General features: G+C 38.3%; 1 protein-coding gene across 1 annotated transcript in view; it reads right to left on the bottom strand.

Moving 5' to 3' along the window:
- The window catches only part of CSMD1 (CUB and Sushi multiple domains 1), a 1,741,289-nt gene that overhangs the window by 457,067 nt on the left and 1,266,852 nt on the right, over nucleotides 1–17,370 (bottom strand). Inside the window, exon 10 of the mRNA XM_060001344.1 lies at nucleotides 7,425–7,546. Coding sequence (XP_059857327.1) covers nucleotides 7,425–7,546 — 122 coding nt within the window. The remainder of the gene's footprint in view (nucleotides 1–7,424; nucleotides 7,547–17,370) is intronic.

Genomic DNA, 17,370 nt, shown 5'->3' on the forward strand with positions numbered 1-17,370 from the left:
CATTGTTCAATAAAGTTCTTGGTGAAAATGAAAAATGTGTCTTTTATTTTTACTTGAAAACCAAAGGAAATTTTTCGCCAACCTAATCATAAAAAGAGAAAAAAATACACAGCCTCCTCCACTTTACTTGTGGACACTTTTCCCTTTGTCCTTTAATAGGGTGACATAAAAGCTTTTAGAGTGTGACCTCATTTTTTGCTAAATCAGGATATGTGTACATTAAAAAACAGAAGACCATATATTAAAACAAAAATATACGTCTGGGTTACGTCTAGGTGGTAAGCATTATATAAAGTTTAACTTTATTTTATAAATATCTAATATCCTCAATATATGATTTCTCCATCCTGTTTCATTGTCATGAGATTCCCGGTCACCAGTTGAATATATTTTACTGAGTTGGGCTGTTGGCTGATTCTCTCCCTCTTCCTTCTGCTGTGGCATCTCCACAGAGAGCAGACCTTAGCTCTCTGTTCATCACTCTTTCCCAATTATCTACAAGAGTGTGTGGCTCACTATGGAGAACGGTATGGAGGTTCCTTAAAATACTAAAAATAGAACTACCATATGACCCAGAAATCCCACTACTGGGCATATACCCTAAGAAAACCATAATTCAAAAAGATACATGTACCACAGTGTTCACTGCAGCACTATTTACAGTAGCCAGGTCATGGAAGCAACCTAAGTGTCCATCGACAGATGAACGGATAAAGAAGATGTGGCACATCTATACAATGGAATATTACTCAGCCATAAAAAGGAATGAAATTGAGTTATTTGTAATGAGGTGGATGGACCTAGAGTCTGTCATACAGAGAGAAGTAAGTCAGAAAGAGAAAAACAAATACCGTATGCTAACACATATATACGGAATCTAAAAAACAAACAAAAAAATGGTTCTGAAGAACCTAGGGCAGGACAGGAATAAAGACGCAGACGTAGAGAATGGACTTGAGGACACAGGGAGGGGGAAGGGTAAGCTGGGACGAAGTGAGAGAGTGGCACGGACATATATACACTACCAAATGTAAAACAGATAGCTAGTGGGAAACAGCCGCATAGCACAGGGAGATCAGCTCAGTGCTTTGTGACCACCTAGAGGGGTGGGATAGGGAGGGTGGGAGGGAGATGCAAGAGAGAGGGGATATGAGGATATATGTATACGTATAGCTGATTCACTCTGTTGTACAGAAGAAACTAACACAACATTGTAAAGCAATTATACTCCAATAAAGATATAAAAAAAAGAGTGTGTGGCTCAAAAATTTGCTGAATGAATAGGTTTTGTTTTGCTACTTGTAATAATTACTATTGTGTTAAATAAGAAGAGCACTGAAAAGAAGAAAGGAAATGTATATAAGCGCAAAGCGTGAGTAGGTGATACATATTAAAAGAAAAATAAAAGGTGACCACTTTTAAGATGTGTAAAGTTAACCAGGAACAGAAGAATTAACTAGGGAACCTCAGAGCCTCAAAGAAAATGGATATTCCTGTCTCCGTTTATCATAAAGCACACACACACCACTTATAGAAAACAGAAGAGAAACAAAACAATGTAAAACCTTCTCCACCCTTCCTTCCTGAGGACCAAGAGTCATTCTTCTGGGCACATGGGGACATACAATTATTGCTACACACAAAGCCTGTGTCTACCTCTCCGCAGTCATTTTTCACCTCTGTACTGCAGTCTGCACACTACTGATAATGTCTCCATCATGTGTGCGTGTGTGTACACATACACATGTGTGCACATGTGTGTATGTGAGTGTGCATGTGTGTGTAATTCAGGTTTGGGCTTAAAATGCAAGCAAATCAAAAGCATACACCTTGTTTTCTATTGTCTTTTGAGTGCCAAGAAGAGATATAAAAATAAGTAAATTTGGGTAAAGAAGTCAAGAGTCAGAGCTGAGCCCAATGAAGAGAGTGCAGGTGTCCCTGTGACAGAGAAGAAAGGATATCAGGAAGGGCAAGTCCAGAGACTGGAGAAGGAAAGTCACATGACCCTAACTCAGTTCATGAAAGAGGCTGCAAATATTAAACAGCGATGATGGGGAGGACGTTGACAACAAGAGGGCTGGTACAGAGAGGGGAATATATTGGAGAGTTGACAAGGACGAAGTAATGAATCAATAACACAAGATGAAGGATGACGGCCCAGAAGAATACAAGGGAGTCCCTAACGTGCAGTGAAGGGAAGCTGGCAAGGAACCCAACTTTCCCAGCAGAGATTAGTGACATAGAAGAAAAGTAAACCGACCCCATCATGGCATTTGGGCTGGAAGGGTGTCTGTGAGGGAAACACAAGGATGCTTAGTGCAGTGTTATAGCTGACAGTGGTGTCTAGTCTCTGCTTCTCCACCAATCTGTGACTCCCCTAATGGGAAAAGAAAGTCTACTGAACTATATCTATTCAAATTCCATTTCAAAACAGCTTAAAATGTTGTAAATGGAAATGAATGCCTTTTCTGTATCTGCATGAATTTGTTACTTGAAATTATGTACAAAATCCGCTGAATAATAAAAGAAGTCAATGCTCCTTCCCCCAAAGGGACTCTGATAAACAGCTGTATTTTCTTAAAAGCACTGAATATAAAGCAAATTTTCTTATTTGTCTTTAGATGTCAAGTTATTCATTAAATCAAAGGTGCAATATAAATGTATAAATTGCTGTGACTGGTTACCCATCTCTTAAATATCTCTCAAATCCATTTTCTTCTCTCCAAGTCTGATGCCGTTGTGCTGATTTAGGTTCATATTGTCTCATAATTAAAATAAAGTCCTGAGGTTTCCTGCTTCCAATCTTGTGCCCTTCAAATCTGTCCATCTGACTGTGGGCAGAATGGTCTCTAAGACATAATGTGCATTATAATGTCCTTCCTTCCCTCCATGCGGTGCCCTACACTGACACCCTGGGCCCTTAGCATCACATTTAAACCCTTTACCTGCCATTCAGGGTTCCATTTATGTCTTTTTGAATCTAGCTTTATTATTATTAATAATAATAGTGAAGAGAAGGAAGGAATGGAGAAAGAGGGAGGAGCAAGGGGAGGAAGAGCAGGAAGGAGGCATTTGTCTTAGTATTTGGAAGACAACGTTTTAGGTGTTTTACACTGACTTTATCCTCTTCACAACAACCTTCGGAGGTGGGTGCTGTTAACACCATAAGGAAATACTGGGGCTCAAAGCCATTAGGCGTTACATGGTTGTTTTTTGTATGCCACCTAGTCTGTGATATTTTGTTATAGCAGCCTGGATGAACTACATAAGACAACGTTCAAATGTCTTAAATCACTTCAATCCTGAGTTTAATACCAAAAGAATACTACTCTCTGAGGAGCTCAAATTAAAATTAGGTACTAAAAGTATGCCAGCACAAAATGTATTTGAGAAAAAAATAAACACTCACACACACATATATCCATACATCAAAGGATTCCAAGGAAAGCTGTCTTCCATGTTTAATCCTTTCAATGAAAACCCCAGGGATAAATGTTGGTGAGCATTTGCTAATAATTCCCATAATCTGTGGTTCACTAACCACCTATTACTTTTAGGGAATTTGGTCACAGGACTCCTCAAGAGTTTTACCTGAGAAAATACATATTGTTGAATGTGTTTACAATAAAATATATTAATAAATATCTTATTACTTGTGTTCATTTTTACTGAATTTCTACTAGACTAGTTCGGCAAGAACAATTGTTTTAGAAACCTGCTTCCCCACTAAATTGAATCTTCTTGAGGAACTTTTTTGGGTTTTTTTTCCAACTTTTTGCCTACATATCAGGTTCTCCTAATATATGCATATTAATATAATACACATTATAATACACATTATATTAATACATATAATTCTAATATGCATTATATATGTGTTTTAATATAATATACATGAGGATAATTATATATGTATATAAATAAACATATGTAAGTGAATAGACTTCTAGTATTCCTTTTAACTTGACATCCCTCAGTATTATAAATTGTAACATACGTTACTAAGAGACACAATGAACTTCCCACAATAATTACTTTCTATCAGCTATTTTATGTTAACACTTGGTATAAATTGACACAGGGAACTTGGTTATATAATGGTCAAAGCAGATCTAAGACCAGGAAAGAGTATAAATCATCATGAGAGGGTTAATCTTTCAAAAGAAGAGGAGTTTACTAACTAATCTCTCATTGACTCATCAATTTGGAAATTGATTTTAGATTTCTATTCGATCTTATTTCTTAAAGTTTACAAAGCATGTCAAACAACACATTAAGGTGTACCAACAACTCTTCTTATCTAGAATTCTGTTAATGCTTCTAGCAAGAGTCACTGTCTGGAAACCTTTACATAACTGTTCTTTTCTCTTATGCTCAATATGTAATATACCTTCATCACCATGCGCTTCATCGGGAAACCCCCTTATGTGGACTGTCTCCCAAGGAATCAAATTAAGCCTAATTATACTTAATGGCAATGGCTGCTGCTTAATTTGGATGGTAATTCTGCTTAATTGAGATGCCTTCAGGTGACTAAGTAGTGCTCTTGTAAGAAGATCAGTGTGTTAGTCTATCAACTGGAAGCCTTGGTTCTTCTCTGAACATTTCACCAAAATAAATAAAGGAAGGCAAAGAATTTTCTGAAGCAGTATAACACAAAATTCCTGAAATTTAACCTGTTAATTGTTACGTGTTCAGAGTCAATAAAATATATATGAAGTCTTTAGAAAAATCTATGTAAGTGTACAAAAACATGAGAGAGAAAAGTGAACTTGTATAATAAGAAAAATGTAAAAACCCAAACTGCATAAATTCATTATTTCATTTGTCACTTTGCAGTTTGGCCAAGTTTAAAAATCAACTTCAAAACATCAGAGTACATATTTAATGAGTTTTAAGTAATTTTAGTCTACTGGTGTCAGGTAAAACAGGATTATAATGGGATTTGAAACATTTGAAAAGCAAAAGATCAATCTGGTGATAACCGAAATCTCTTCCTTTGACCTTTTGCTTGTCTGCATGTGGTAGACATGACTGGTTATCCACAACCATTGGCCCTTTCTCTGGCTTCCAGATGGTTCTTTCCTCAGGCTGTCCATGATATGGATTGTGGACATTTTACTCAATTGGACCAGAAGGGAAGCCTCTGGGAATTTCTAGACAATTCCTACCATTTCTAAGAAAGACATGCCACATTTCTTCATTGAACACTGAATGTGACGGTGTGGCAGCATCTTGTGACCTAAGGGGGATGTTATCACTGCTCTGGAGACCCGAGCAGAAAAGAAAGGCAAACACTTGAGGCCTCAGCAAAGTTACTGAGTTCCTGAATTAAACCTGGAATCTCCCTGGCTCTGCATGAAATAGTTTTTCCCTAAATCTACTGGCTTTTAGTCAGCTCTTCTATTATCTACAGCCAAAAATATCCTATTGACGCACTGAATAACCTATTATTTCACTTCCTTGTGGTTCTCGTCAAAGTGATAATGGAATAGATAGCTACAAAAGAAATAACTCTTCTTTAGGGAGGAAGAAAGCTAAGGAAGAGGCTATCACAGTGCAGTGCAAAGAGCACGTGTGTTTTTATCCTGCAATAAGAGTAAGGAGCTGTGCAATCTTACCTTCCCTGGGTCTCAGCTTCCTCTCTGTCAGGTAAAGGGTTTAGACAATGGGAACTCTAAGCTTCCTTTATTTGCACAGAGATACCAATTATTTCAGTATATACGGCGTGGATGAAGAACGTCGCCTGCCGCATCAGTAAACAAAGGATGTTGTGGCCATCAAGCCACCAGCCTCTGCACCCTGAGGGGATTCAGGTTGGAGAAAAACAGGATACTGGCCCTAGACAGCTGAGGTGCTGTGTATCAAAGGAATGATTTCATTGAGCCCAGACCCTTGCATCTTCCCACACATAGAAAAGCGCGAAATTCCTTAACTTGAGAGGTCTGGTTTTCTCTTATTAACAGTGACCTTTTGATGTTCGACTGCCTGTTTTTTTCCAAAACCTCCTTTATATCCTGGCTCCTCCTGTACCTCTTCAGAGCAGTCCCTGAGATCTATCTGAGAGGCTGTCTCCTGGGCTTATGTCTTCAGTACGTCTGCCGAACAAAACTAATCCTTAACTTTTAGGCTGTGTTTTCAGTTGACAATTGGAAAGAAACAGAAACACAGATATACAAGCATATCTTCCATACAGGAAAATATTTATGATTATCCCATATGTAATCTGGATTTAAATGAATTTTTAAAATACTGGAAGGGGGTTAAACAAATCCCCTGACGATTTAGTTTGGAGCCACTACTTTCCCTGTTGGAACACCAGGGTATCCCACTTCAACCATACAAGAGTTTAGTATTTTAAAACTCTACGTGGCACTTGTAGTTGCAAGATCACTACCATTCATGACAGTGGAGCCCAGTCCACCCTCCGGCTGGCTCTGAGAGAAAGATGATGCCACCATCAGGACTCTCTTTGGCTCTTTGTCTCCTCTGCATGATGTCACACACATCCCAGGTTTCAGCAGCTAAGGAAACACCTGGGAATTCCGAATTGACCTCTACCAAGGAGACCCACTTGGAGACACAGCAGGCACCTCACTCTCACTATGCCTAGAGCCAAACTCATCATCTCTTCCCATAAAAGACTGGTTTCTGAGGCCCTTTCCCTGGTTCGAGGTAGGGAGAACTTCGAATCTATTGCTCCAATCTGGAATAATTAGGAGAGTAAAGAAGGGCATCATCATCAGTAACTATGCAAGGACAGCGGACGCCCACCAGGACTCCCCAGGAAGCTAGACCCTGTGCCCATTCTGGTCAGGGCTTCACCGCATGCCCCGAAGCCCTTCTTGACTCCTCCTCACGCTTACAGCACCTGCACTTGAAGCCAGATGGACACAGTGTTAAGCAAGAGAATCAAAACCACCTGCCCATGGCTCCTCACTCCCCCCCCACCTCACTCCCCACCCTCCACCCATCAGTCATCAAGTTTTGCTGAGTAGATATTAAAGGTTCTCATCACAAGAAAAAATATGTGTAACTATGTGAGGTGATGGATGTTAACTAAACTTACTGTGGTAATCATTTAAAAACACGTACCAAATCATTATGTTGTACACCTTAAACTAATACAATGTTATATGTCAACTATCACATCACAATAAAACTGGAAAAAAGAGAGCATAAACATAACCTCCAGAACCAGTAGGGGGCAAGCACACTGAGAATACTCACTAAGAATTAACTGAATCTAAAACTGGCTCTGCAACAAATGTAGACAGATTCACACACAATGCAGCAGAAGATTTTCAATTAAAACAACAAAATGTAAGGGTGCATGACATTCACCAGGTTGTTCGTTGTAAACAGTTGCCCAGGCAGAGTGCTGATTTCGTCAGGTATGCAGAGGGGGAAGATGAGAGCCTTACCTTGTCTGGATCTGTTGTGGTGATGACCCACACACAGTGTGCATTGTCTTCGTACTGAACTGGGTAATTAGGGGAGGTAATGACACCACTGGGCCCACGCAGATTTGATCCACACGTTCTAGCTAGAAGTACACAGAGATGATATTATTTTCCACAGGATTTCATCTGTGTGATGAAGACACAAGACATACATGGAACTTCAAGTTATGTGTCCAGCATTTATTGCAATGAAAAGCTATCTGTGAACTCAAGCTGGCAAGTAGATTTCGCTCAGCCTTCAGGACCCTTGCTTGGTATCTGCAACAGTAACCTGGAACTCTTTATTATGTTTCCCAAGGCACTGACATTCACAGAATGACTTAATTACAATAGCACCATGGACAATGTCAAATCAAATTAGTCCATTTCAAGCACCATTCTGACTCAGAGACGGTCTGTATAGACCTTTGGTTGCACCCAATGCAATAAGAATTCAGGAGACCGGAGTTAGTGTCTCAACTATGCCCTACACGATATGACCTTAAACCAGTAATCCCGACCCCCCACAGCTTCATCCTTTTAATTTTAAACGAGGAGGAACAGACGATATTTAAATTTCCTCTCAAGTTTTACACTGTATCATTGTATTCTGTAACAAACTGTACCCATTTCCTTATAGCACAATGCAAATAAGAACTTAAAATACAGTTGAATTTGTGAAGAAAGAAAATAGAAACGGTGGCTCTAAAAGGAAAAAGAAAATACCTTAAAAATGAAAGACCAAGCAAATCACGGAAGTAACATAACCCAATAAGAATGACTAAGTTTTGAATATAAAAATATTTCAACTGACCTCCACTTTAAGAAAGAAGCCTTTAAAAAATCAGTACACAATTTTGTAAATCACATGTCAGCCTGAACTCCACTCTTAACATTAATAATTTAAACTGGGTTTGAGAAAAGAGCAGAAGAAACTAATTCCACAAATAAGAACTAATACAAGAGAATCTCAGGTCCATTTTCCTAAGATACCATATCACACGAACTGATTAAACTGCTGTCCACTGAAGAGTAGATTTTATTCATAACCCACCCTTCCTTCCTTCCTTTTGTTGGCTGAGCAGGTCCGGTATTGTCCTAAGAGACTGAGCTACAAGAGAACAGGATTCTGACCCCCAAGGGCCAGGCTGTAGGGGAGGAGTCACAGAAACCTTTTAATGGGGAAATCCCTAACTGCCCTCCAGGAATATCTCTCTCTCTTCCATTTACATTGATACAGCAATAATATCAATTATGCCTACTCCTAGTATTGTAATTGTCAATGTACAGATCTCTCTTTCCAACAAGGTTGTGGTTCCCTTGACCTTGGGAAAGCATCCTTCCCTCACTTATCTGTATATCCTCAGCACCATATCTAATGTTGATAGTTGCTGACATAAAAACTGTGGGAAGCTGACTTTACACAACATTTCAGGTACTTGATACTATGAAAATAATTAGCTAAGAATTAATCTACTATACATTGATTAATAAAAACATATGAAAGTTAACTTTTAAAATATTGGCATTTGCTTTCCAAATGAATACTTTTTAATAAATATGGATAAAGTGTCACCTGGTTTTCAAACCCCAGTAGGCGTGTCTTGGCTCCAAAGGTCATTGAACAGAGCAGAGCCCACAAGCACATACACCTGTGCTGTATGATTTCCCTCTCCAGTGAGTCTGCTTTTAGGAACATGTTCTCGAGAGGATCATGAACTTCAGATCCGAAATTTTCTTAAAGCCTTCTAATATTACGGGAATTAATTACAGAAACTTAGAAGAAAAGTTATCAATAAAATTTGAGTTATCACACCTTTGTGTTACCCTACTTTGTGAAATTTCACACTGAAGAGCTGATAGAAACATAAGAGTGTTACTCAATAAATATCTGTTGACTAGTTTTAAACTAATATTATCAAAGTGCCATCCTAAGCATTTCAAACTTCGAAAAAAGACATGTGAAGAATGTGTGCAGTGGGGAACTAATGTGTTATATTACCATGGACAATTTGTACTCATCCAATCGTTAGCCCCAGCTGTCACTCTGCTAGAAAGTTCACCAAATCTGACAGCCTGTCAATGGCCCTGGGTCTTAGTTCTTTGCTTTGAAGCTTGACCTCAACTTGACTTATTGAAATTGGTTCCCAGCTCTTCATGGAATTCATCTTACCCACTGTTTGGGGAGACAGGAATTTTAGTGATTATATTTTTAGTGAGATAACTATTAGTAAAATTTACATAGGAAACCAGCACATTTTGTACATTTTCCTGCATACATAGAACTGTGTTTCACATAGAACAAGTTATGAATCCAGTCCCTTCAGAAGTATTTCTCACCAAAACTTGTCAAATTAATACATAAAATATTTTTTCATTTTCTTACAACTATGTCCCTATTTTTGCAGTACATTTTCCTAATAAATTAGCTTTTTAACTCTTTTTTCTACCCATACTTTTAATCAAGCCATCAGAATAATCAGCTGAAATGAAGTATGTGGGAATATTCAGGGCAGGGATTTTGTTTGTTTTGTTTTCCTCCCTGTATAACCTCAACAATTAGAACAATTCCTGGCATTCAATAGTTACCCCATAGATACTTGTTGATGTATTTTTTGAGTAGGTTGATAGCCTTAAATAATATGATTTAACTCTAATTATTTACTTCTAATCCTCTTTCTTGGGAAACTGTTGAAAATTTTAGCTAGTACCTCGGTCTTTGCCTTTCTAAGTCGTCCCCATTCTAATCATCTGCCTCTTCATCATGTGATCATCCTACCATCATCACACCAATTACAATTCATTAGGTACTAGTTTCTTATATCAAGGCTTTCCTACTAGTCAGAGACAATTCTCAGATTTTCTATTGGCCACAACTCAAAGTTCAGCCATCTATGTGTAGAGTCGCTATCAGATAATAATAATGTTTCTTGAGTTATCATGATTTCTGTGTGCCATTGTCCAAATCCACATGGCGGATGAAGCACAGACTGGACATTATCTTCTATGTCTCCTGCAGATGATCTACTGCCTGGGGTTTTTTCTCTGCTCTCTGGTTCTGCTGCAGGAAGGGTCATACCAAGCTGCAATTTCTCTGAATTGTATAGTGGAGAGAGCCGAGTGAACTCTACTCCTTCCCCTATAGCTGCTCAGACACAGAGAAAGCTTAGCGACCTGCTCTGATTATGATGAGCAATCTCACTGTGTCCTTGCAGACGGGGAACTACTTCCCACACAGTTGCTTCTGGATTAAACACACATTGGATTAGTCAACAAAGTATTTAATTAAGCAAATAATTAGGTAATTACAATATACTAGTGCCAAGCAAGTTTTTATAGCAAAATTTAAATGCATTCCCATAATGGAAATGTATATACACATTTATACATTTGAATATCACTTTCTGCTCCTGCAAAGGCTTTCCCCCTTGTCAAAACCTTTTTGGAAATATAACACTAACATAAAGTAATTTACACTTAAATCTTAAAAATGCTTAATAAATGTTCTTTGATAATAACCACGACCTAATTAATGTATAGCTAGTATCACTCATGTGACAGTGTTCTAAATTTGTAAACTCAAATTTTGCTTATATCTTACATGTTTTTAAGATAAAAGCAGAATTCACAAAATGATCATTGGAAATATAGCTCAAGAAGGAAAGTGGAAAGGGAGTATAAAACTAACCAATTCTGGGGCTTCCCTGGTGGTGCAGTGGTTGAGAGTCCACCTGCTGATGCAGGGGACACGGGTTCGTGCCCTGGTCTGGGAAGATCCCACGTGCCGCGGAGCAGCTGGGCCCGTGAGCCATGGCCACTGAGCCTGCGTGTCTGCAGCCTGTGCTCCGCAACGGGAGAGGCCACAAGAGTGAGAGGCCCGCGTACCACAGCAAAAAAAAAAAAAAAAACTAACCAATTCTGAATGTCAATCTGTGCCATTTATCCATTTAATCACTGAATATTTATTATGTATAAAACATTTGTTTCACACAATTTATCTTATATAATTTGAAGCAGTAATTTATCTATTTATGTATAATCAGTTCCAGGAATCTTTACTGTTCTATAGTAACTACTTAATTAATCAAATAGTTGAAGAGAATAATATTCTAATTGACCAAACTTAAATTAATAGGATATCTGGACTCACATCTGAAGCTTTTTTCAAGCACATTAAGAATTATACTGGATAGTGTATATCTTGTATGATTTAGAAGAAAACCACAGACTTTATGTCTTTAACCAGACTGTCAGCCAAAATGGGGAAAGTATGTCACAGGTTAAGAGCTTGATTTTCTTAATCACACCTGAGTTCTAGGCCTGGTTTATGAAGTTACTAGATGTCCTATCTTAAATTATTTCATTTTAAGCCTCTCAGGTTATCCACATAACAATCATAACTTCATCTATGATAGCTGTAAGGACTGAAGGAAAGAATTCGAGTAAAGTCTTCAGCGCATTTTCCGACACACCATAGCATAGGGAGTAAGGAAATAACCAGTAAATGCTTTGTAAGAGTTGGGCACTATTTCAGGCATAGAGGATACAGCAGAGAGAGAATAAAATTAAGTTCCTTGACTTCCTCAGGCAATTATACACATGACCATCTAATTCAGGAGGATATTTGACCTTTACAGAAAAGCAGAGTCGGGGTTCAAAGCATATCTGGAAGAGGGTGGGCATGGAAGGGTTTGGATGAGACAACATCTGATGACCAGTGTAGGATGGAGACCCATATGGACACCTGGGGCAGAAGTGTTCCAAGCAGAAGGAAAACAAATGCAAGGGAGCTGTCACAAACTTCCCAGGCAGGTTCTAGGAACATAAGTAGCACCAAATTAACATTAGCTTTCAGGTCATTTCACGTCAGTAGAATTTGAGAGGAGTGGTAATAAAAATACATGGCTTTGTTATTTCCAGTAACTTAATAAAAAATAGAGAAAAACATGTTTTTCTCCCAAGTGACATTCAGGTAAAGAGTATAAATCCTTAGAAGTCTAGAAGCGAAACCAGAAATTTATCCAAATTCACTGGAATTAAAGTAAAAGTTAAAAGTGTGAGAAATTAAGAGGTACAAACTTGCAGTCATGAAATAAATGAGTCACAGCATAGGGAATATAGTCAGTAATACTTTAATAACTTTTTATAGTGACATCCTGTAAGCAGACTTATCATGGTGATCATTTTGTAATGTACAGAAATACTGAATCACTATGGTGTGTAACAGGAACTACCATGGTGTTGTAGGCGATTATACTTCAAAAACAAACAAATGAACAAACAAACTCATAGAAAAAGAGATCAGATGTGTGGCTACAAAGGGGGAGAATGGTGTGAGGGAGGAAGGTGGTCAAAAGGCACAAACTTCCAGTTATAAGATAAATAAGTACCAGGGATGTGATGTGCAGCATGATAAATACACTTAATACTAATGTCTCTTACATATGAACATTCCTAAGAGAGCAAACCCTGAGAGTTCTCAATATTTTTGTATCTATCACAAGGAAATATTTTTTTCTTTAAAACGTGTGTATGCTTCTTTAAATCTCTGAGCTCACGGCTACCTGATATAATAATTAGTATTAAAATATAATCTTACAATTGGCTCTGGACCTTTAATCTGGTAGAATGAAGTCGTCTTTCAGGTATAAATGGTCTTTTCACTACCATTTAAAAGGTCATTCCTGTATGGACAGAAACTATCAGTAGGGAAGAATAAACTGTAAAGTTCTTGGTAAGTGAAAAGTTAATAAGTTAAGGGTAATTCTGAGCTAACCTGACCTGGAATCCCAAGATAATAATAACTTTATTCTGTGACCCTTGGTAGCTCTAATTGGCTTCCATGTAACCACAGTTAAAATTGCAAAAAACACTTCACTTTTCTTATGTGCCCTTTCAACTCAGAGAGCAACTAAAAATATTAATTCCACAGATCAAAGTGCATTAGCATTAAAAGAAATTCTCTCTATATATCCTCCCTAAATACTGATGGAATGAAATGCCAGCTGGAACATTTTACTTAAAAAAAAGAAGTATATCCTCTTCTTCTCTTTTTTGTTCGCTTATTTAAAACATCTACTGCTAGTTAAAGATACTTATACAGTTCCAAACAGCTCATATTTTACCCTGTGAAAACTCATAATGGTTGTTTTCATATCCCTAAACGAAGTAAGCATAATTTCAAACAAAATCACTTGTGTAATTACTGAGCTATGGCAACCATTCATCCCTGTGGTAACAGGAAGAAAAGGTAACATCTCCCATTCTCAGAGCTAATCAGCTAAGGTAAGTAAGCATTGGCTTAGGACCCAGTGTCCAGATGTGAAAGATCACTCCTGACTCACCGCAATTTATCGAATGCCTCTACCAGATATTCCTTCTGTGGAGAAGGCATGATAATTACTTAAGAGTTAGAGACCCTTCATGAAGAAGGGAGCCTCGAGAATCAGTCCTTCCTTAACTGACTGAGCTGAAATCTCATAATGCGTGCAATGCTCAGACCAGAGGCATTTTATTGCATTTGATAGATAGTTGAATTTAGAACATGTGGCTGAGATGATCAATATAAGGGCTGCTTTAAAGGCTCACAGTGCATCAGGAAAACCCAAGCCATGGTGCTCGCCTCTTACATACAATGTATTAAGGGGTAGCACAGAGGAGAAGATGAACTTGAAAAATTGCACTTGGTGTCTGGAACCTACTGACAGCTAAGTAAATATCCCTATGTTGTGTTTTGGGTAGCATTTGAAACATCATTATGTTTCATGTTATCCATTTCCCCCTACACTTTAGACAGCTAAAGCTATCTTTATAGAAATAGCCATAAAAGTTCCAACTAAAGAAAGGTTTTTTCAGCTCTTCTTTAATTGAGGAATCAGTCATTAAAAGCCAGTACAGACACTATTTCCAGTAGAGACACTATTTAAAGGAGAGAATGATGACAGACTCAGGGCTCCTAAATGTTGCCAACCTGGAAAATGTATGGGCTTTAATAGAAGAAAGTATGTTCTACACTGAGGGATGCCTGCCAGGAAACCACCCATGACTCATGGAGATCACTGCTTCCCTTCACACCCACAAGCCTGTTGAGTGCTGAGAAAACTGGAACTGGGCTGAGCTACACAGCCGGAGTGGCGCTGTCCATGGTAGCCACTAGCACATCTGACTATTGGGCACTTGAAATGCCACTGGTCTGAGCTGAGATGTGCTCTGAGCATAAAATGCACACTGGATTTCCAAGACATAGTATGAATAAAAGAAAGAGAAAAAAGTAAAGCATCTCCCTATAATCTTTTTGACTGCACATTAAAATTATATTTGTAATGTTTTGGTTAAATAAATTATCGATACGTTATTAAAATTAACTGCACCTGCTTCTTTTCCTTTTCAAATCTGGCTACCAGATGTTTTAAAATTACATCTGTGGCTTGCACTTTATTTCTAGTGGAGAGCCCTGCTCTAGAGACTGCTCGAAGTGATCCTCTATTGGGTCAGCCTACAGATGCACTAAGATGTTTGACCATCCATCTGTATATGTAATCGATCAGGTCATGGTATATGGTGATTACTTATGTTATATAAGACTCTGTCACCCAGACTAGAGGGAAGGGTGATCCTGCTGGCTTTGCTGGAGGAAGCTGCCTCTTGTGAGAGGGCAATGTGGCCAGGAGGTGAGTACAGGGCAGAGAAAGGGAGTTGGGTGTTGAAGGGGAGGACAGGTTCCTTGCTTAACCATGATACTTACAGATGAGCCCTTTCCAGTCCAGAAAGTGGGATATTCATATACACACAGCTCCACCCTTTTTTTCATCCATATAGCTTACACATATAGTCCTGCACTGATACAAAAATGCCAAGGGACATGAGAGAGGGATGAATGATTCTCTAATTTATTTGCACTCTCCACTTGTGAAAAGCTGCAGATGATACGGGGAAGCAAAAAAAAAAACAAAATGTGTCATTTATTCAGTGATTTATCCCACCTCTGCTTATAAAAATATACCCCCATGGCAAAGATTCCCTTAGTATCTATTCTCCTTTTCTTTCATAGAAATATAATTGTTTGGCATATATTTAAACACACAATAGAAAATATACATGTTTCTAAGTCTCACAACAAGGTGAAAATATCTGGCTGGATTTTGGCCAATGAGAATGAGCAGAAATGCATATGATGGTTCCTGCAGACTCTCGTTAGCATACATCTGCTAACCCTGCTTCTTCTAACCTCCTCCATCCAATCACCTGGAGTTTGGATACCACCGTGGACTCTGAGGATGGAGGCGTGACCATAGTGAGGACAGAGTGAGTCTTGAGGACATTTTCATATCTGAAACAGACCTGCCATCCTTGTCCTGTACTGCCTAGCTCTTAACTTCTGTATAAGAGAGAAATCCACTTCCATTTGTTTTAAGCTTCTCTTGGGTTTGGTTTTCTGTCACCTAATTGTTATCACCTAATTCTAAACAGTTTATCTCAAATTCTTCTATTTAGGAGATTTCAGGACTTTAATTTTTTGTTTAATGTCGTACTACTCCAAATGCTCTAAAATACTTATTTCTTTAAAACTGTGTTTTTAAAGATGTTTTTTACTGTTCTCTAGACACAGTCTGCTATCATTCTATTATGCAGATCTAAAATATACATCCTATAAGAAAACTCTTCCTTAATTATTTCTTGCTGCTATAGCTCATTATTTCAGGAAGTTAAAAGTAATAAATTGAAAAAGAGCTAAAGGATTAGTCCATGAAAATGAAGGTACATCTAATTAAAGCAAAACAGCTGAGTTAACAGCTGGGAGGAAAAAAGAAGAGATGAATAAAGTTGAGTGTGACGAACAGAAGTGGGTGTGGAGAGAGGTGGGGAGGTTTCCAGGGAAACCAGGCCAGAACCACACAACAAAGACCCTGTGGGAGAGCTGTCTCTTCTAAAATGATGAAGCAGGGCATTAGAGTCTATGGGAACAGGAAGCCAGAGGACTCCTCCTCTAATTACCTCTAAAAGTGAGCAGTTGGCGGTCCAGGAGGATGGAGGGAAGTGTCCCACCATTAGCCTGGATGGAGCAAGCACCTGCGTGTTTGACACCAAATCAGCATATAAGCTGGGGCCAATGTGCTGGGAAATATTGTTATGAGTGTAGATGAGATTTGGGCCAAAGGGAAAAAAAAGGAAAACTTCTGGATTAATAAGTAAGGTAAGAATCAAATAATATCCTACTCAATAGTTCCTTTATGTTACTCTAAAATATCAATTTAAAGCAGATGCACATTTACTAGTTTTGTCTAGTGTGGGCTTTTAAATAATGACATATGTTCCTGGTATAGAAGAGCAAGAAAAACATTTAAAAATGAAAGCATATTTTTTTCCTTAGGGCAAAGATAATACCTGTGGCTTAGTCCTCATTTGTAACTGGGGCATGAACATTACCATCCTTTCATGGGAATATGGATTTTGCTACAGTTCCTTTGAAAGCCTAATGATGTCACTTTAGTATTAGTGTACAAATAGTCTAGTGACCAAAAGGGGAGGGGCGTAGCCATACACATTTCCTGACCAGAGGTGGGTGCTTCTCCAAGGAGGGAAACTTTTCATGGGAAAGGGCCACCTGCAACCAGACCACACGCCCACTCTGCCCTCGGGATGAACAGATGCTACAAAGCTGTGTTTTCTACATGGAAAAAGCCACCAAGTTGTTATAGGTAAAGGTACACTATACTAAAGCCTGCAATCTAGTATTTTAGCTTTGATGAAACTAGCAATGTATTTTGCAACTACTTCATTTCACAGGATAGAACTTAACACTGTTCATCTTGTATTGTACCTTTTTACAACTGGAACATTTTAAAATAAAAATTTATGAATCCATTCACTTGAAAAAGACTATAAGGAGGGATAAGATATTCTTATATATGAAAGTATATAAGAATAT

This window comes from Delphinus delphis, chromosome 21 (assembly GCF_949987515.2).
Source record: "Delphinus delphis chromosome 21, mDelDel1.2, whole genome shotgun sequence".
Taxonomy (NCBI): Eukaryota; Metazoa; Chordata; class Mammalia; order Artiodactyla; family Delphinidae; genus Delphinus; species Delphinus delphis.